The sequence below is a fragment of the Ruditapes philippinarum genome, unplaced genomic scaffold, assembly GCF_026571515.1.
Source record: "Ruditapes philippinarum isolate M1 unplaced genomic scaffold, ASM2657151v2 ctg253_1_1_1_1, whole genome shotgun sequence".
NCBI classification, from domain to species: domain Eukaryota; kingdom Metazoa; phylum Mollusca; class Bivalvia; order Venerida; family Veneridae; genus Ruditapes; species Ruditapes philippinarum.
Window position 1 is genome coordinate 150,187 of NW_026860756.1, and position 22,599 is coordinate 172,785.

The following is a 22,599-nucleotide window of genomic DNA, read 5'->3' on the forward strand; positions in this document are numbered from 1 at the left end:
CCATTATAGAAAATGTAAAATGTGAAAAGCACAATTTATTTTTTCAAGGAAAAAAAGCAATAGCTCTGCAAATTGAGAAGGTAAGGTGCAAGCAATAAACATATGATTTTCAAATGACTCAGAAATCGCAGTCTGATGCAGAAATTTAGATATCTAATTTACTGACATGTAAATAAGTTTATCAGATTAACTGACAACCTTTACGATGTTATCAATGTTAGAACTATAACATTTCCAGTAAAAACCTCAATAGAGAGGCATTTTATCGATACTGTGCAAACAACGCTTAGCAAAACAAGCGTTTACTAGTTCCTGATCTTCGCAGACCGATCTATGTGGTTCCAGTGGTTGAATATATTCTACAAGTGAATAGTGTTCTGTTGGAATATTTATGATTCATATGCAGCGTTCATATCCTAATGAATGCGTATATATGTTACAATTTTTGAGTTATTTTTAATAAAAGTACAACGGTAAATTGTCACGGAATTTCAGGATTTCTGATTATTTGTAGTTGTACCAACAGGTAAATAAAAAGTTTCGATTATTTTTGTTTTGTTTTATTGAAATAGTTAATGTATAAAAGTATAAATACAGTACACTCCTCATCAATGGGATTGTATAAAAAAGCTAGTTTTAACATTACGTATGGCATTCAATGAAGGCGCTCTCTATATAGGTTTGAATTTACTGTATATTACAAATGTATATGAACGTATGCGTGTTTTTTTTTTGTATTAAGACTACATACTGTTAGACAGTGTATATAGTATATGCCTTTGAAATTATAATTAGAAAACGTCTTATTCAGAGAAAACGAAGTTTGTTCAAGCAAAGGCACCATTGTGGCCTTTGAAGTAGTGTGCCTTGTTAATTTATTCAATATATATACTTATACAAGTATATTGTATGTTACGACGATTAGCTTGTAATGCATAAGTCAAATAAAATATATGTTCTGCTCTGTTATTGATCGATCCATAATCTGTTTTATAAATTATAATGTTTAACGTATGTTTCTCAACCAGGAAATTATGCTCCAATCTGATATTGATCTTTTATTGATTTGTGAATAGCATCAATGTGATTGTGTATGCTATTTTACGTGAGCTATTTCTTTATGTACATTTTTGGCAATATAGAACAAGGTCTAAATCTAAAAATATACGGTTATGCTTGTTATTAAGGTGTTTGTGTTTAGCTAATTCTTTGTCAGTTAAGAACACAGTTTCATAATAATGTGAAGAAAATATTTTATCGAAGAATTGGCCCAATTTATACTTATTTGAGCGACATTTCCACCTTTGTTAGTTAAGCATCCCTGGTTGTAAGTTAAGCATCCTTGACTGTAAGTTCAGCGTCCTTGACTGTTAATTTAGATGCATCGGCTATTAGTTTAGCATCCTCGGCCGTTAATTTAGCATCCTTGACTGTTATTTTGCATATTTGACCGTTAGTTTTGTGCCATTGGCTGTTAATTTACGCCATTGGCTGTTGGTTTAGCATATCATTTGTAAGATCTTGCACCAATAATGTGAATAAGTGCATATGTCGATTGTAATACTATACAATTGGTGAAGATAATTAAGATAATGAACTCCATGTAATCAAATTATCTTGATAGTCTCTAAGGAAACATTGTACTAAATCAGTTATCAATCATATGTTTATACGCCCTTTGGCTATGCTACCTAACGTTTTGAATGGCTCAATTATACATTTTGAATGCTTGGAAATTTGGAAGAATCTGCAATAGGGAACGATTTGAGATGAGCATCGTATACGTCACTGATAAGAGACCTGTTCTAAAAATAGCAACATATCGATAACTTTCGGACAAGGAAACTGGTTAATCTACATGTAGATTATACAACATGTAATGGTTACGAATGCTTTTATTCACATTTCTCTCAATGGAAATGATGTTCCTGGGGTTAAACTTGCGTAAAGCATGATTGAGATGGTTTAAAACCATCAGGAAAAAAAAGATGATATGGTGAAAAAGAAATAACTTTCGGGGCAATACTTTCCCTGCATGTCAATTTGAGAAAAATGCCGGCGCTTGGCAATTTGTTTTTGTTTCACTGTTTATCAAAATTAGAAATGGTGATATGATATGGTATGATTTTAAGAAATTGGGACTAAAAATGAAAAAGTATCTTTCTGTCCCAGATATACCGTACAAAATTTTGTTAATATGTAAAATACGCAGATTGGAGAAGTCATGAATCTATCCACCAAAGTGCTACGAGTATTATATTAATTACTATAATATCTTAAATTAATTCTTTATTAATTTTAGAATACGCAAAACTATGCGTTTTTCCTATTTTTCCTAATAAAAAATGCCGATTCCAGAAGTTACTGTATCAGAAATAATGTATACGTACATGCATGCTTGCATGTATATTTAAACTGAATTGACAATTGAGGTCCGTGATTTAACATACACTGTTAACGTATAGACAATAAGATACATTTGTTTTTTTTATTTTATGTCTCACACAAAATATTTGTTTTTTTTAAATCATCGCCAATTTAGAATTACTGGTGCATTTTGTAAAAATCGCCTCATCAATCAAAAGAGTCAAACTTTTTTTCTGCCTGAATGACAAAAACCGTTTTATTGACAAATATAGAGGCCAGAGCAGATTGTGACATATGTTTAAATTTAACTTTTCAAAAGTACAGTGTGTAGTTGTCCCTTTTCTTTTCACACTAAATTCCATTTCCAACTTGTTTGCATTCTACAATTTCTTAAAATATTGCATGTAAACAAAGTAAATATACGCTGATTAACATTATGTGTAGTGTGAACTCCCTAATCCCTTGTCCGAAAGTCAGTACAGGTGATGTAGTGGTGATAAGGTAAAATCTATTTTTAGAACAGTGTTACCTTCAGATCGAAGGCTATTCTATACATTCTTGAACACATGGAGAGACATTAAGTTACTGCAAATCTGAATCTAAATCCATCAAAACAATCCAAGTTATCTCAAAAATGTCTGTACGACGCATCTGTTTTTGCACGTTATATATATACAAAAGTGCACATTTGAAGTGACTTAAATCTGAAACAAAAGATTCCCATTCCCATTAGAAATTATGCGCAGTTTTTTTTTAAATTAACAAAAGTTAAATTAATTGAGATATAATAAAAGTTTTGCAATGTACATCTCAGTGTCATTTTCCGATTTTTTTCGTATAATTCGAGATGAAAAAATCATCTTTTATTTATGACATGCTACGTGCTAATCAAACAATTAATTTACAATTATGTGAGAACTATTTCATAACATAAGAGGCCACGTGTTTTACAAGCACCAGACACGTAACCTGAATCAATCATGGGTTAAATGGCAATTAGCTTCCCTTACACGATAAAATGATTTATATTCACGCATCGAAATTTATCAGATTATAATGAAAAAAATCATTTTATATATTTAGCATTCATGCCATGTGCAAAAGTTCCCGTAATTCTCGATTGTGGAATCAATACGCATATTATTTGCTGGTACATCACAAACATGCCATTATTTCTAAACTATTTCACATTCTAATATCAAAACAACCTTGAGATCTGCCGCAGAGTTCCTCGCATCAGTAGAATAACTTTGTGGAGTATATCCACTAGTGAAATATAACTAGCTAGAAAAGCTCTACGAATAAATTACACGGTGGAATTACCGCTGGAATATTATGAATCATAACTTGGATTATTAGACTGCAAGTTGTAGGAGGAATTTATTTTCTTAAAGAATATGTCAGTTTTATGGAGTTCTGTTTTCTGAATTTGTAGACAGAAGTTTTCAGATTTTGTGAGTGGATTATATAATGGAATGCTTTATTATTGAAAGGTATACACATGTGACCATATTTGTAGTTTAGATTGTGGTAAATAGATCAACGTTTCATTTAAAGTACATCACTTGAATTTTAGTACCGCTTCAGTTAACGCTGTTTCTTACATTATGTTTTAAGCATACACAATAAAAGTAAATATTTCGATGGGATATTTCATTATAATACATTAAGTAGTCTGGTTGTTTCCATCTTTATTACCTATATTATTTATTCATTATATAACTTCTTAATCCTTCACAGACCTTAAAATAAATGAACCGAATTTGTTATAAATTGTATCGCCACTTGATAAAACTTATTCTGTAACAGTTGGATATGATTCATTTGATTGGTACATGCCCCTCTTTTTCAGTATTTAGAACCTTAAATATTCTGTCATCAGATGCCAATCGATTTTACGTGTATTGTCAGTCACATGAATAGTAAAGTGCCCGTATGCATAACAACTGATTTTTAATCTGCAACTGTTGCTGTTGTTAATCAGTTTTTTATGCGCTTCATAAAATATTGTTTTATTATCGATCTGGTCGACTTGAACTTTTTTCTAGAACAAAACATAACCAGTCTATCATGCTATTGCTATGGATAATGTCAAAGTATCCCGAACACTAGACAGGCTGTGACCGCCATCAATCAATAAGTGTTAGTCATTGCTTATTTCTTCATGCGTCTAACAAGTTCTTATACCAACATCATTTTATCACTTTGCCGAAAACTATGACAGTCATAAGACGACGAGAGCATTTGATCTATGCTGCAATTTTTTTTTATTTCCTTGAACGTTTTAATCTTGTTACTTAAATTATGCATGTTTGCGTGACGGTTCTCAAAATAGTAGCTGAGGAACAATATTATTATAGCTTCGTAAAGATAAACGTACCAGATTGAAACAAATTAAAGGTATATGGAAGAATAATAAACATCCCTGTTTAAGTTAGAGAATGCATATATTCCAATTCAACTAACAGTGTTATGTAACATATGTTGTTTGAAAACATACATGATTACTATAACTGCCATGTGGTTTTGATTTATCTAAATTTCTGCATTCTTTCAACTGTCAAACTATTTTATTGATATTAAAGGATTCTAAATGATTTTGATTATTTTGGATTATCATTCGTTTGATATTTAATGAGTTTTTATATATTTTCATTGGCATCAAATGTATAATGGGCTCTTAATTTTTTTTGGAGAAAAAAAATAAACATTTACATTGTCAATAAATATTCAGTTACTTATTCGATTTAATACTCGTTGCCTATGCTCCCGGTTGAATAGTGACCAGGTTTAACTTTTGGATTCTCATACTCTCTGAACATTTCCTACATGTGGAGAACTTCTAAATGTCCTGAATACGGAGAACTGCAAATGTCCTGCTGCATGTGGAGAACTGTAAATGTCCTTCTGCATGCGGAGAACTGTAAATATCCTGAATATTGAGAACTGTAAATGTCCTGCTGCATGTGGAGACCTGTAAATGTCCTAATGCATGCGGAGAACTGCAAATGTCCTGCTGCATGCGGAGAACTGTAAAAAGCCTGCTGCATGCGGAGAACTGTAAATATCCTGAATATGGAGAACTGTAAATGTCCTGCTGCATGTGGAGAACTGTAAATGTCCTGCTGCATGCGGAGAATTGCAAATGTCTTGCTGCATGCGGAGAACTGTAAATATCCTGAATATAGAGAAATGTTAATGTCCTGCTGCATGCGGAGAACTGTAAATATCCTGAATATAGAGAACTGTAAATGTCCAGTTGCATGCGGAGAACTGTAAATGTCCTGCTGCATGCGGAGAACTGTAAATGTCCTGCTGCATGCGGAGAACTGCAAATGTCCTGCTGCATGTGGAGAACTGTAAATGTCCTAATGCATGCGGAGAATTGCAAATGTCTTGCTGCATGCGGAGAACTGTAAATAACCTGAATATAGAGAAATGTTAATGTCCTGCTGCATGCGGAGAACTGTAAATATCCTGAATATAGAGAACTGTAAATGTCCAGTTGCATGCGGAGAACTGTAAATGTCCTGCTGCATGCGGAGAACTGGTAATGTCCTGCTGCATGCGGAGAACTGCAAATGTCCTGCTGCATGCGGAGAACTGTAAATGTCCTGCTGCATGCGGAGTACTGTAAATGTCCTGCTGCATGTGGAGAACTGCAAATGTCTTGCTACATGCGGAGAACTGCAAATGTCCTGCTGCATGCGGAGAACTGTAAATATCCTGAATATAGAGAACTGTTAATGTCCAGCTGCATGCGAAGTACTGTAAATGTCCTGCTGCATTCAGAGAACTGCAAATGTCCTGCTGCATGCGGAGTACTGTAAATATCCTGCTGCATGCGGAGAACTGTAAATTTCCTTCTGCATGCGGAGAGCTGTAAATACCCTGAATATAGAGAACTGTAAATGTCCAGCTGCATGCGGAGTACTGTAAATTTCCTGCTGCATGCGGAGAACTGCAAATGTCCTGCTGCATGCGGAGAACTGTAAATGTACAGCTGCATGCAGAGATCTGTAAATACCCTGAATATAGAGAACTGTAAATGTCAAGCTGCATGCGGAGAACTGCAAATGTCCAGCTGCATTCGGAGTACTGTAAATGTCCAGCTGCATGCGGAGTACTGTAAATATCCTGCTGCATGCGGAGAACTGTAAATGTCCTGCTGCATGCGGAGAACTGTAAATATCCTGACTATGGAGAACTGTAAATGTCCTGCTGCATGCGGAGAACTGGTAATGTCCTGCTGCATGCGGAGAACTGTTAATGTCCTGCTGCATGCGGAGAACTGGTAATGTCCTGCTGCATGCAGTGAACTGTAAATGTCCTTCTGCATGCGGAGAACTGCAAATGTCCTGCTGCATGCGGAGAACTGTAAATGATCTGCTGCATACGGAGAACCTCATATTGCCCATGTATTAAAGCTTGTTTGGCGTCCAAATAGAATCACCACAGATGCCCGGCATTGCGGGGTCAAACAGAACGGAAACAAATTATCCCCCACCCCTATCCCTCGACTGTCACTGGGCGGGCCGGGTTTTCAATGGACAGGAGCAAAAGATAAGCACGAATCGCTTCATAGTTTTCACCGTTTTATACTTTTTAAGGCAGACGGCACCACCAGTTAATAACCGTGTCTTACAGACCAATCTCTTAACTATATAAATTAAATTAAAAATGGAATGCACCAAATCTGATGCAGTGCAAGTCCATTACACGATTCAAGCTAAAAATGTTACTGTTAAATCTTATTTTCCTCTCGGTATATGGATATTCAATTTTCTCTTTATATTATTATTATTATTGTTATTGTTTTGTTGTTATTATTATCATTACTTAGGTTTTAAGCCAAATCATCATATGGCGATTTTCCAGTCATACTGATCATGCCACTTCTCGGCCACTGAGGCCTTAATATAATAATAAAGAAGTGGTGAACTAGAATAGCTTCAACTGTTAATTCATGAAATGAAATTTTAATCATTTAAAAACAGCTGCGGATTATTATCTCTATCACGAATTTCAGTTCCATAACTTGCACCGGTGCATATCGTTTGTGGCCTCGGTAGAATTGTTTATAGCTTATACAGGAAAAAAAAGTTTACACAAAAAACTGTTGAACATATGGAACCTGTCAGAAAATAAGATTATATAATAAATTGTTCCAGTTTTTCGTGTAAAACATTCGCAAAATGACTCAATTCATAGGAACGGAATATTTATCTAAAAAACACACTTCTAGGTGAAAATCATTATCAGTAAGTACGAGAGGCTTGTTAACATGTTTGTGAAGGGGATACCATATAAATTAACCGAAATTAAGTGTTCAGGTAAAAATTGTTATCTTTGAAATTACAAAGATGTTAGTCAATGAGAGAACGAACTGAAATGAAAATAATGTAAGATTCTAACTGAATTGAAGAAAACTGCGTTATAATAATAGATCATAGGATTTTATAAACATTTTGAAAGCCAAATGTATTTTTTATGGAAGCCTTGGAGGGTCACTTTTGAGTTTCAACTTTTGGATGTTTTACTTTTGACTTTCGACTTTTGACTTTTGATTTGTGACTTACGTCTTATGACTTTTGGCTAACCCATTTTACACGTGCTTTAGAAGCTGAAAGCAGCAACTTTGGTTTCAGGTATGTTTTTAAACGTTTTAAATAATTTCATTGAGATTTGTCAATGAGGAGAGGATGTGTTCAGGAGGGAATTTAATGTTATTTGATATAATCCCACAGTGGTAATATATCACACACTTAACTTCACAAGTGTGACTGTGTGTTTTGTGCAATCTGCTATGTTCTAAATATGTTCATTATATTAATGCTTATACATTTTTTGTCCTCATCACAAAATCTGTCCATGAGTAACAAACAAATATTTGTTTTACAAGTAGACAGGGAATACAAGTTTTACGTTTGTTTGTTTGTTTTGGGTTTTACGTCACATCGACACAGTACAGGTCATATCGCGACGTTCAGCTTTACTGGTGGAGGAAGACCTCAGGTGCCCTTCCGTGCATTATTTCAGGCACGAACGGTCACCTGAGTAAAACCACCGACGTTCCGTAAGCTAGCTGGATAGCTTCCTCACATGAAAGAATCCAAAGTCCATGTCGGGATTCGAACCCACAGCGGTGAGGGGCAAGTGGTTTGAAGTCAACAACCTTAACCATTCGGCCACGGACGCCCCTACAAGTTTTACGTCTTAAAATGGCATGGTGCACAGTATTAAACATGTATCGCAATTCAGCATTTTATTGAGCTACCACAGAATCAGTATTTCTCTAAAGTACCGGTACTTAGATAGTGTTGACCAATTCCATAAAGAACGGCAAATGCTATGTTCATACACACAAGTACGAAGTTAACTTATAATTGTGATCGAGCACAATTTGCATTTTGCATCAATGTCTAATTTTGTTGTATATTTTAACAATTGAGAAAAGAAAACATAAGAACAAACATAGATATAGGACCAGTTAGAACAAAATATTCTACTAACATTTTAAATGTTATATTTTTATCGCACCTATCAATCTTTAAAAGACGGAGCTAAGAGATTTACCCATTTTTATACTATGAATGTATAAAGATTAAGATAAAAGATAAACTCTTATTTCAGACACAACTACTGGACAAAAGGTAACGAGGACGAAAACCTTGATGTTGTTCTGTGTCTTCATCATTATACTGTTCGGCATTACCAAAGCTACCGTGCTAAGATACCTACCCTCAACATCTATAGCAAATAAAACTCTGCTGATAATAGAGTACTTTCTGTTACGGCATGGCATTACGACGTCATTTAGTACAGTGGATAGCTTAGATTTTAAACGGCGTAATGGAATATATACTCCTTTTGAGACTGTGCCTGATGTTATAAACAGAGAAATATAAATAAGTGGACAATGCATAAGATACCGTACAATATGGCGTAGGTTAATGCTGGATTATCACATGTACGTCAATGGGGACGACGTCATGGGAATAATGAGAGCGCTTGATCCAGATGGTGTTGAGATGCGGAAAGCTCATCGCTTATGCCGACGCGTATACTACGCAAAAGGACCAGTTTATATGACATATGGACGGTTAAGACAAACTTAAACCATAAGGATTTTGTATCCATGGTGATGTGAATGGGTATAGTAGAAAAAAATATGGTAAGAGGTTTCGGACTCAAATAACGACCCACACCTTATTGCAAGATACCTTTAGACACCTTTAATGAACATTATCAAGCCCCCCCCCCCCCACACACACACCCAATACTACGTTCCCACACCCAATACTACGTTGTGATTTCAGACACGATTCTACAGATCCGATTGCTGGTACTCAAAGCATTGTAGCTGGAAAAAGCACATCTAACCAACGCATTGAGAAGTGGTTGTGTACATTACGACAAAATGGATCCATTGGTAGATTTTTTCCAACGCATTGAGAAGTGGTGGTGTACATTACTACAAAATGGATCCATTGGTAGATTTTTTCAAAGACTTACGCGATACATGTGTATTTAATGATCTGGACCCGATACAATGTGAGAACTTAAAATTGAGCTTCATGGATCTCATACAAACCGAGTTAGACCGGATTGCATATGAAATAAGGCAACAAACCAGTTCTTCTGTTATTTGCGGTAAACCTGACACACTGTTTTTTACCAGGTCTGTATGAAACTCACGACTTAGGCAATGCAGTTAACTTGAGAGACGTATATATTTGCAAGTATTCACGCCCAAAAAGACAATGTGAGGAATTCGTAGAATTAGCACCCCTTCTGAAGCCAGATTTACAAATGCCATTGAACGCTGATTCAGCACTACAACTGTGTACCGAGTTGAACGATTAAATTTTGAGAATAGATTTAATATAAATACGCTTTGAAACGACTTATACTGATTTTTTTTCGTGTTATTGATATATACTAGGTTACTAGAGGTTAAGTTTCAAAAACGATGTTTGAAAATCATTAAGACGATAGTCTACGATTTCACTGCATTATATGGTTGTTTTAAAATATTGGTTTGTAAACATTATATATTTGTAAATTATCAATGAAGTTATAACCACTCTAATTTGCACTATAAGGCATTGTAAAATTGACAACATTGTTGAGTGGTATACCTAAAGGACACCTGTATGCAAAATTTAAGCAAAATTTACCGTACGGATTTGGAGTTGTCGGCATTACTATGAGTCAGAACAAATACATTAAAAAGGCTTTTTTAAAGAAATACATGTATTGAAAGTCTAAAAAATATCCGTGTCATCTCGTTTAAATATGTTTTGCAAGTGTTGTTTGTTTAGATGCAAATTTATAATAACATTCTAGTAATGAACTATGCATGTTAAATGCTTGACTATTCCCAACACGATAGAAATATGCATGGAAATGTTTCTCTACCCCACCCATTTGAACATTTTCTATCATATCATTCTAAATTTTAAAAATCACTAAAATTACATTTAGTCAAAGGGCTTATATCAAAGTTTGCTAGAATCTTTCTAGAAGTATATTGATTCATTCTGTGAAATATGGAGGGCTTTTACTGGCTAGTTTGTAATACCGGGTATATAAAACATTGAAAATCTTATATGTCGTATTTGCTCTTAGATCAATGAATATCTCTAAAAAATGATAATAATAGAAAACGAGCATATTTTTCCATCAAAATATAGCTAGAAAAATACAAGAATACTGTTAAAAGAAAAAATGAAGAACAAAAAAGTTGGATCCTATGAGATTCGAACCCACAACCCTCTGATTTCATGCAACTAATGTAAATACTCTTGAAATAGAGGTAGTGCATTAGAATGGTCATATCTTAACGGGTCATTTCTTAAACAGTCTTTGCATGTAATTTTTCACGAAAAGCGTACTAGTCCAGTCAATATACCCTAATATGGGGGTCAACCTAGAACTGATTGCAACAGTTTTAAATGTTTGTTTTTCTGAAACTAGTATGTATGTACATTTACCCATAAAAAGTCCCGAACTTTTGCTGTTGCCATTGCTGAGAAAATAATGCCTTAATTACATGGTACCTTGGATTTCATGAAAAATTATACAGAATCAGGAAGTCAGTTTACATATCAATATTTATTGTAAAATTTTATTAAATATATCATTACAATATCAAACCGTAATTAAGAAATTATAGTGTCAAAGGATAATCAATAAAAATGCAGTTAGTACACGATTACTAACTTTTTTTTACTAAAACTGCATAAAAATATTACCGCACCCACTAATGCATTTTAAAAAGTATAACTTATATATTACAGGAATATTTCCTGATAACATCATTAATGTTAATACGATTTCGACTGTCATTTTATCAAATAAAACACATCAAATCCATTTTAAGGTTCAAAGGAACGTTTATAACACACGAAAATGTAATTATAACGTAAGAGCCTCATGAGCTATACGTGTAGTGGGAATCTTCCTAAAGACAAAACAAATCTAAACCATTTATTGTACAAGTGAATGGTCCTTTTAAAGATTTTCAACTCAGCAGCCTGTAAATATTAATTTGTAAAGTTTTTACATCACAATATATGTATGTGCAATTTTTGTGACTTTTTACGTAAAATACATGCAATATTTCTTTTCTTTTTTGGCATACGTATTACGAGATTAACTGCACTATATGAATCGCCTTCTGGTTTTGTCTCTTCTATCAAGCCCTGGTTACAAAACGGCTGCCCGACTAGTAATAGAACCTCGGTCTGCCGCGTGATTGGCAGGGACACTTTCCACTATGCCAAATGTCACAGGGGGAGATGTCACAGGGGAAGAAAGATATGCAGCCATACCGGGAATCGAACCCGGAACCCCTTACAGGGCTAGTTCTGTCCCGTCCGAGATTGCACATCATCTGGCTGAATAGGATTCGTACCGTAACATTTAATTATATATGTGTAATTTCAAGTATGTCATTGTGTAATTAGATTCAAACGTCTTATTCATTCGCAACAAATAGCAACCATACTTTATAGGATGTATTATGGATTTTAAAAGGAATATATATATATGATTGTTATTTCAAAAATAATAATTGATCTTTGTAATCAATGCTGACTTATTTTCTCGTTTTTTTTAGGTTTTGACTTGTGACTTTTCACTTATAATTTATCACTTTTTACTTATGACTTTTATCACTTATAATTTATCACTTTTTACTTATGACTTTTATCTTTTGACTTATAACTTTTGCCATTTGCTGTTACTCTTTGCCTTGGTTTAAACATTAGTTTTACTTGATTTTAGATTAATGCAAAATAAGCAAATGTGTGATACAATCACCAAACGCAAGAGAGCACATCGGCCGGGAGTGGTGTTGAAGTCATATAATGTTTACAAGTACATTTAGCCACTAGCCTCATTTTTGCATTAGAATAATTGCATTCATATGTTTTTATCATTGTTGATCTTTTTTTACATGAAGAATCAAAATCAATTGTTTATGTGAAATCATATGTATAGAAGTTTTAATTCGGAACATTCAATTATAAGTGACGTCTGCAGCATTAAGTATTAAACTAAATAAACTATTCTTGATCAATAACGAATTTTTTATTCAGATTAAAAAGTTCTGAGCTATTTTCTAGATGTGTAGCTTTATTACAAATTTTTATTAACATTTTACATCTTGAAATAGATTATTTAATTCTTTGTTGAATTTAGTCACGGTTGACTGGTACGCTATTTTTCCGTGTTGTACAAGCTTAGGCATTATAATATTAAATTAAAGGAGATATATACGGAATATTATGTAGTAGTAGCTTTTTAAGACTTTGTATTTTGCTACGAGCAGCGGTGGAAAATTGATATCTCGCGAGACCGAAGGTCGAGTGAGATATCAATTTTCCAATGTTGCAAGTAGAAAAATGCATAGCCTTAGAAAGCTACTACAACATAATTTTACTTTTATTATATACATTTTCGTTTTTAGTAAAATGATTTACATTAAACTACACTTCTATAAGAAATTTCAGAAAATGAAAAATAAATTTATGACTGACGGATGAATACGTACGAGGGGTGTCCCAGAATTACGTGGACTTTTGCTATATCTTTTTTATTTTTTAATGCATTTTTCGTATATCTTGCGTATTTATACGTAAAAAATGGCGCGACGTCGTAATTTATGCAAAACCGGCGACGCCTCTTATAATTTTTGTTCCCGTTTCCTAATGTTACGTAAGGCAAAGGTAAGATCGGAACCAACGTCAAAAATAATCCGGCATTTCCAAATATGGTTCCGTATTTGTCACTAACATAATGCGGAATTTTCTATCCGTTGGAATAAAATTTATAGGTATAAAATAAAATATAGAAAACGGTTTTGACACAAATATGACTTGAAAACTCTTGATAATTTCTACTTCAAACTTGTACTTATTTACATTATCATATTAAATCTGGTCCTGAATGATAAAAAGACATTGTCCTCATATGTAGACAATTTATTATTGTTTTATTGTAACTTTGTTATACATGTAACCAAAATAAACTTGTAATTTACCACCTGAATAAACAGTATTTAAATGATACAGAAAATTTATTATCTATGTAGAGATAGTGTTCCATTAAAATTATAAGTAAGAGGTTGAAATGAGCAAAGTAGACATAGAATAGCAAAGAAAACTGTGTGGAACCAGCCAACACCCTCAACAGACTACCTAAATATATCTCTACCGAGAGACCACACTACCAAAGGTTTTTACCTCACGGTAGACCGTAACAGGTTGGCAGAGCTATCAATAGTTTTTTTGTAATAAATGCGTTTAAACAGATAACAACAAACATTTTTTATTCTACAACCGTAACAAAATGGTTGTCTTATAAGTAAAAAAATGTATTAGATATGCTAAACAAACTGCATTTGAGCTTCATTATATTTAATTTAAAAAAAAAAGAGATAAGAAATACAGAGGTAAGGATTATTTTCTAAAATAGCACATATGCCTTACTTAAAAGCTAACACTAAGGCACAGCTAAAAATAAACACTGCCATCAACAAAAGTATTTACGTCACAGAAGACATATTTCTACAAAACAACACATTGTTGATACGTTACTGATGAAAAACTAAGAAAATCATGAGTATTCTAACGAAGCTTTTGAAAACATAAGATAAATTAGGTAAAATAGCAACGCTAGAGTGTCTGTATTATTATTGAAGTCAAGATTTTTAAAATCTTTGTCAGCGCGTTATTTCTTCATTTCTAAATGCTCAAAAGAGAGAAAAAACAAACACAGTCTCTAGCTAAAAATTTCCTAGTTAACTTTAAGAAACTGTATACATTGTATAATGTGTATATTAAATAACGTTCACAAGTTTTTTTCCGAAGAATGGCCGACTTTATATATGTAATGGAAATCTCATTGTCTTTCGTAATGAGCATACCCCAAACCCACAGACTGTCGAAAAAGGAGAACGATTAAATGTTAAAATCAAAAATTTTGTTAACAACACAATGCACTCTGTCTCGCCGAGATGTATCTGCCAGTAAATTCAAATATTATATCATAACTGGTTTATGGGACCATATTTCATAAACCTTCTGACAAAACATTTTAGCTTTAAAATTTGCATAAGTATGTCGAGTCGTGAGCCACTCATACGAAACTTGGTCATTGACCTTAAATATCAACACTTAATATGTGTTATAAGTTTCAAAGGAATCGCTAAAATAGTTTTTGAGAAACCATTTTTCATGAAAATTCTAAACCATAAAGTCAAAGTCGAAAAAAGGCATAATTTGATAACAATGCAATTCAGAGAGTTTTAACTTAGAGCATGTTCTAAACAAGTGTGTGAAATTTCAAAGCTGTATGGTTTATTGTTTTTGAAATACCATGTTTCATGAAACTTCTTAACTACAAATTTTTTTGTCAAAATAATGCCTATAATTTGGTCTATATTCAATAAAAGATGGACGAAGAATGAAAGAACGGGTGAAAACCGATTAAAACTGCAGCAAACAACAATGCGAGACTGATTTGGATTTAAAACTGGAACCCATATAAGAAACAAAGCGTTTGATTCATACGCTGTATGTCAATTTGAGATTATATATCCCTGTTCCGGAAATCAAAATAAAAGATGTATACCCAATGCAATGCAATGCAAGCAAAGTATTTTCTGTTCTTAATCAATTTAAAAGACTTATACAAGAAAAACATTATGTTCTTGCATATGAGCCCACATATATTTTCCTTTAATAAGTCTCAAGGAAACTTAGGTAAATGAACTTACCTCGTTTGAATCGTTGTCATATTCTGCCATATTTTCCTTGGAAATTATGGGGCAAGCACGTGGGACAATAACAAAATCCATAAGTCCAAAATCAAAAGTCATAAATCAAAAGTCACAAATCAAAAGTCATAAGAAAATAGTAAAATAAATCTATAAGTCGAAACTCAAAAATGACCCTCCAAGGCTTCCATAATTTTTAATATAAAGTATTTTATGTAAAATTTATTGCCTTTAAACTTAAATGTATTCCATTAAAAGCCAATTATACTCAACATCACTAATTCTGCGTCATCACTTATTTCACGGTAATGGCATATTTCCATAAATTGGTCAGAATTGACATATTTTATTCAAACACCTAAACAACAAAGTTTTTGTGCAAAATATTTTAAATCTATAAAACATAACAACATTTTACAAACTTCTGCCAAAAGCAACACTAGTCCGTTAAATTTGTGCATACGTCATATTCTAAATGTTTTTGTTTGTTGAAAAAATAAATATTGAGTTACAATGTAAAGATAATATTTTAATATTTAAAATTATGCAAAATAACACGTAGAACTTTGAACTGAAACATGAAAAATAAAATGAAATAAAACACCATTACCGCGATTTAAATGATGACATACTGTTCTCAAAATGGCCGACATATGGTCTACGTCTGGCCCATTAAAACTGATTTTGACTAAATATATTGTTGTTTCCTTGTGTCATGCAGTAAAAAATACCTATATGTTACAGCTTATGACATTTTTGTACCATAGTTTCATGTGTTGTTTTCTTTCTTTCTTTATTACAAAGAAGTTAGTCAATGAGATAATGAATTCCGAAATGAAAATAATGCAATATTCTAACTGAATTAAAGAAAACAGCGTTATAATAATAGATCTAAGGTTTTTATAAACATTTTGAAAGCCAAATGTACTTAAACAAAGATTAATACAGCTATACTTATTTAGTATTTTGCATGGAAGTCAAAATATTATTTAATTTACATTTTACTACTTTAATGACAAAAAATGTAAAACATTGCTATTTCTGTAGGTGAACAGCATCTATAACATGCCTATTAAACATTAGTTAAAAGTTATAAATTTCTTTGATCTTATTAGAGGAGAACAAAATATATTATTATCTGAGACATAATGTGCCTTTTATACACTTTTTTTCACATTTACAATTTTCAGGATGGTAGGCTAATGGAGACATAAGTGAAACTTCTACTATGGGTAGGGAGAAAAAGGTGAAACACAAGGTCAAGATCACTATAGAAGATACTGACGCTAACAGCAAATATGCAGACGACACTGGCTGTAAATATACAAACGACACTGGCTGTAAATATACAAACGACACTGGCGGTAAAGGAGCAAACGGCACTGGCGGTACAGCAGCAAGCGACACCGCCATTAAAGCAGCCGATGACGATGATTCTGCTTGCAGGGTGAGTAATATCTTAATCAAAACATATAAACAGTACGTACAGAATTTGTAGGATCCATATTAATGTTATAAGAATAATTTTAACAGAAAAACAAAAATTTTCATCTTATGTATGTCTTAGTAGATTCATTAAGACTGTTGGTATTTACTTCATTTCTTTTTAAAATCTTGTGACTTTAAAGTACTTGTGTATGTAATATATTTAAAAATAGAGCTAAAAATCCCACCTGCAGAAACATGCGGTTCAAGACTATAAGTCTACATGAAAAAAAAAATGATTTCAATAAAAATGGCATTGTTGCAAGGGCGAATATTACACTCATTAGGATTGTAGCGTATTTGCACCTCGTCTTCGCTTCCTGGAATCAACCAGTATTTGTATTTTATATGGTGAAAAATGTTTATGACTCAAAAAGGGCTCGAACCCAAGATGTCTGATATCAACAATCTAATACTAGTGTTCTAAAATTTTAATACCCGAAGCAGTCCGAAGCAGAACAATCAAAAGAATCAAATGAAAACTATCGAAATTAAGTATGATCACAAAATAAACATTTTTAAACTTTGAATATCATTTGGTCTAGTAAGCCATAGCTACCAGATAGGGCAAATTCTGTCAGAAATAACGAACATGCACTTTTAAATACATGTATAATAATGTACTTTACTTTATATACTACTTCTATGTCTGAAATATAAATTGTATATGTGATATGAGAATATTGCTTTGTTGTAATGGACATATGCCAAATAAAATCTCATAAACAGTACATAAAACAATATTATAATGCTTATATATCAACCATCAAGCTTATATTCTCAGTTACACTGTTTATATATTTATTTGTGTGTTTCCTCTTTCCGGATTTCTGCTAGGGTATTGAAAGAATTACATTATCAGCCTTCACCAGAAAGATAAAAAACACGGCAATGCTTTTTACTCCGTTTTATTTTGTTTACAAGATCGCGAGAAATATTTTCCTAAATAAATACTTGAGCGACATTTATGCTTTAGCATAGAAGCAAAAGTCAAATTGTTGGAAGATGTTGCCAGCATATTATGCCAAGTTTTGTAATGCTTTCGGCATTAACTTCACATCGTTTATAATACAAGTGTATGAAGGGGCTTGCAGTAAACAAGTGTTAATCTTTATTTTTTTTTTGTGAAATGATAATAACAGAACAACTGCGAATGATATTTCCAGAAAACGAGAAACATGGGAATGCAGGAATAACTCACACAATTCAAAATAGCTTGAAAAAAAATATAATAATAAAATCAGATTAAAGAAAACAATAAAATAACCACCCAAACAACATTTTTTACTTTACTGCAGTTATGATATTTCGAAACATTAAACTGTATTTGAAAAGGTATAAAGTTGATTATAAACTTAGAATATTTGACAAACTTGTTTAGACACTATACAAAAGAAGATAACAATAATATATTATCTAATCTGACATTAGCAAGTCATTCTTCTTGATATCTTTCTATATCTAAAAAAATATAAACGTTTGCGAAACGTGCGTTTGTGTACAACGGTTGGCTTATATATTTTAAAGCTGCATGCCTCCAGATGACCCAACAGATTTCAGAGAAAGATGTACTAAGATTTTAAGAAAAAGTAATTTACATGATATATGTATATGCATATTATGACTATTTTTTCTGCTTTAATCACCATATTTCTATTGCGTGACTAACGTGGTAAGGACTATTTGGGCATAATCTTACCTATTTTTTGGTCATTTTCGTAAATTTTAAGTGCCGTTTTCAGCGTGTAAATTACTTCCTTTGTTCACTAGACAATATATTGTACTTTTGAAACATTAAAAACTACATGAAAATAAGCATGAATCATGAATCTGGAGGCATGCCGCTTTTAAATCTACTTCAACTTTATACATTCATTTATTTTAAATCTGGACGTACGAGTATATTTTCCTCAAATATTATTTCATGATGTGTTTTTTTCAGGTCCCATTGACGAAGGGTATAAAAGCTAGAACAGTCGGTACAAAATCAGACAGACCTATAAAGAAACTGAAACTCTTCGCCATTATCATCTTCTTTTGTTCTGTGATACTCCTTGCCGCTGTGATTATTCTAGCCGTCCATATCGGCGTTATACATTACTGTTTCATAGGTATCCCAATCATTCCCGTGGACACTGAAAACCCTGGAGTGTTCCAGGACATGTCAGTGGACGAGTATAAGGCAGTCCTTGATTATATGCTTTACAAATCTAAGATAGGATTGACTAGATTCGAGAAAGCAACGGTAAACAGTAGTTATATTTATATGATAGATCTTCACATTCCACTGAAAACATCTGTGCTGGAACATTTAGACAGAGGGAGCATTAGAATAAAAAGAGCAGCAAAAGTAGTGGTGATAAGGGGTAACCTTGCCACGCCGAAAGTGGAAGAGTATTTAGTTTCACCCATTCCAAATCCAAGAACTCATATACTCGCAAGAAATCCATCGTACGCTCGATTTCCAATACCGTACACAAGCAGGCCGGTGGACAATATAGATTATGATCAGTTATTTAAAATGATAAACGATTTCTCCGAAAAGGCGTATCATATTTTAATTGAAAGTTATGGACTTTGCTATCATAACTGCACGAAAGGTGTAAATTGTATGATTTTTCGCGACGTCGCACCACGTGGTCAAAAGAGCGGACAAAGAGACACGTGGTTTTGGTCATTCCGAGATGTTGAGGGCTACTACTTACAGCCGTTGGGTTTGGAGCTTCAAATTAATCACACGTCTAATAATATCAAAGAGTGGAAAATTGACAAAATTGTTTATAACGGACAACTTGTGTACACAGTCAGAGATTTAATTGAGCAATACGAGTCTAAACGCATGAGAAAGATAAAGTTCGAAAACCCTAGTCGGCAACATAGGGATATATATTCATCGTATACTAGACGCGGCCAATCTGAAATGGCAAAACCTTTACAAGGACCTAGATTCTATGAACCCGATGCTAAAAGATACACAATATTTGGGCAACACGTGAAATATATGCACTGGGATTTTGACGTCCGGATGCGTCCCTCGACGGGATTACAGATTTTTGATGTCAGGTTTCAAAGTGAACGTATTGCATATGAAATAAGTTTACAAGATGCAGTGATATTTCATACGGGATATGGTCCATCACAGACAATATCAAACCTGTATCTAACATCGTGGATGATAGGAGCTTCATCTTTTGAGCTTGTACGTGGCATCGACTGTCCTGATACGGCGTCCTTTCTTGATACACATAACTTTGTAAACTCAGGAGTACCGTTACATTATAAGAATTCTATATGTATTTTTGAGGTAAACCCAGGTATTCCCCTACGGAGGCATTATACAAATAATTACGCGGGCGGATATAAACATTATGGAGGTATAGTTGATTACCACCTGATAGTGCGTCATATAGCAACCATATGGAATGGAGATTACATTTTCGATTACATCTTCCGACTAAACGGGGAGATAGAAATACGCGTTTCAACAACTGGGTATGTTCAGGCAACGTATAAACTTCCATTTGAACAACAGTACGGAAACCCTTTATATTTCGATGTAAACGCTAATGTGCATCAACAGTTATTTCATTTTAAGATAGATCTAGATATAGGACGTCAAGAAAATAGGTATTCAGTATTAGATGTTGATTTAGAAACAATACGTCATCCGTGGTATTCCAAATCAAATAAGACCCAATTTGTGCTCAGTGAACGGAAGATGGAGCGGGAGATGGACATTGTTGTCGACGATTCTGATAATCCGAGATATCATCTCATCTATGATAAATATTTACACAACAAATACAAGACAAAGCGAGCGTATCGTATTTTAAACAAAAGTAGTTCTAAATATTTACTTGATTATGTGCCTGTCACTAACGCGGCTAAATGGGCGAAATATCCTCTTGTTATAACAAAGTATGACGACACTGAAGATCTCTCTAGCTCTATTTATGCTCAGAACGATCCTTGGAATCCTGTTGTTGACTTTGAACGTTTTGTTTCTGACAATGATACAATTGTTAATGAAGATCTCGTTGCCTGGGCAACACTTGGAATGTACCATATTCCGCATACAGAAGACGTTCCGTCCACCTCAACGTCGTGGAATAAACTGTCCCTCCACCTTATTCCTTTTAACTTTTTCACGGAATGCCCAAGTGTTTCGTCACCGAGTGCGGTTCATATAACTCCAGATAAAAATAAGGAAAATATTAATGTAGACACGTTCGGCACCACTTATGAGAGCACCTGTGTACCGCCAATTTATGGACCAAGCACATTCTACGGGTACCGTGATGCGGAATAAATACAATATAATATTTGATTATTGCAATTAAAATTTCGTGTAAAAATGAGAAACAAAATCGATTGATTGATGAAAGTACATCAAAATTTGACAATGTATTTCAAAACTGTGATCCAATATTACATTTGTTTGCTCAGCTGTTGTCAGAAAAAATGTATTAATTCCTAAATCTTGTTTTATCAGCATGGAAATTCATTATACATGTATACCATAATTGTGCTTCTCGTGCCAGTAAGGAGGTAAAAAAGCTTATAAAGAAATGAATGACTTACATTTAAGATTGATCATAGTGAAATCAATATGTTTGTAGTTCTGCTTAGTTACTAATATTTCTAATGAGTATTTTTCAATTGTACTGGTAAGAACGTGTTAGCCAGAATACGTTAGCGCCCCTTTAGCAGCTTTGAATACACTTCTTCACTTCAAAGAAAGTGAACGGTAGTGGGAACATTTGACTGATGCGCAGGAGAGTACAAATAGCCGAATGACGGCACATCTCCGGAACATTACACACTATACAACCTTATGTAGTGCCTAGATGAACATTAAAATTTCAATGTAGTGTTTATATTCTGTGATATATAATTCTGTCTCATATAAACATCAAGTGATGTCATTATATCTGTTAGTGTCTCATTTACATAGTCCTATTCACAGTATTGTATAATTTTGTAATCTATTCATTACTGATTGTTTTACGATGTATTTTATAAACCAAAGATACAATAACAAACATTGTTTTCTTGTTTTTATTGTGTTTTATTAAATCATAACTGAATACTAGCAGATAGTCCGTGTCTGTTAAGTTCTAATGCTTTACATGAAGCCATGAGATATGAACTGATATTTTATCAGATTGGTAATTGGCAACGATGACTTAAAGATATACTATGCTCAAATTTAAAATTTGATATTAGAAAATATTGATAATTGTTACACAGTATCTTTGTAAATATAAAATAAACTGACATGTGCACACGCTTAACATTCTACAACCTATAGGTGGCCACAATATGAATTTACGTATAGTGTCTTTAGAAAAAAAAACTGGCAGTTTTTTAAGAAAAGACCAACTTTACTTGACCTTTAATACAAAACAACAACAACAACAAACAACAATTCGATTGATTTGGAAAAAATATTGTCGTATGAT

General features: G+C 33.3%; 1 protein-coding gene across 2 annotated transcripts; it reads left to right on the forward strand.

The window, feature by feature from the left end:
* The first annotated feature begins 256 nt into the window (after positions 1 to 256).
* LOC132713293 (amiloride-sensitive amine oxidase [copper-containing]-like) lies at positions 257 to 22,183 on the forward strand. Of its 2 annotated transcripts, none has more exons than XM_060695814.1 (3): positions 257 to 526; positions 16,843 to 17,099; positions 19,080 to 22,183. In XM_060695814.1, exons 2-3 carry the CDS (start codon positions 16,881 to 16,883, stop codon positions 21,444 to 21,446), a joined length of 2,586 nt encoding a protein of 861 aa, XP_060551797.1. In that variant the 5' UTR covers positions 257 to 526; positions 16,843 to 16,880; the 3' UTR covers positions 21,447 to 22,183. The 2 variants fall into 2 exon arrangements, with proteins under 2 accessions (XP_060551797.1, XP_060551795.1); XM_060695812.1 differs by lacking the exon at positions 257 to 526 and adding an exon at positions 3,554 to 3,860.
* The last annotated feature ends 416 nt before the right edge of the window (positions 22,184 to 22,599 follow it).

Excerpts from the sequence above, each read along its gene's own strand:
- LOC132713293 (XM_060695814.1), top strand. The coding sequence starts at position 16,881 with ATGGGTAGGGAGAAAAAGGTGAAACACAAGGTCAAGATCACTATAGAA. Across the intron at positions 17,100-19,079 it reads ACGATGATTCTGCTTGCAGG|GTCCCATTGACGAAGGGTAT; the intron begins GTGAGTAATATC and ends TGTTTTTTTCAG.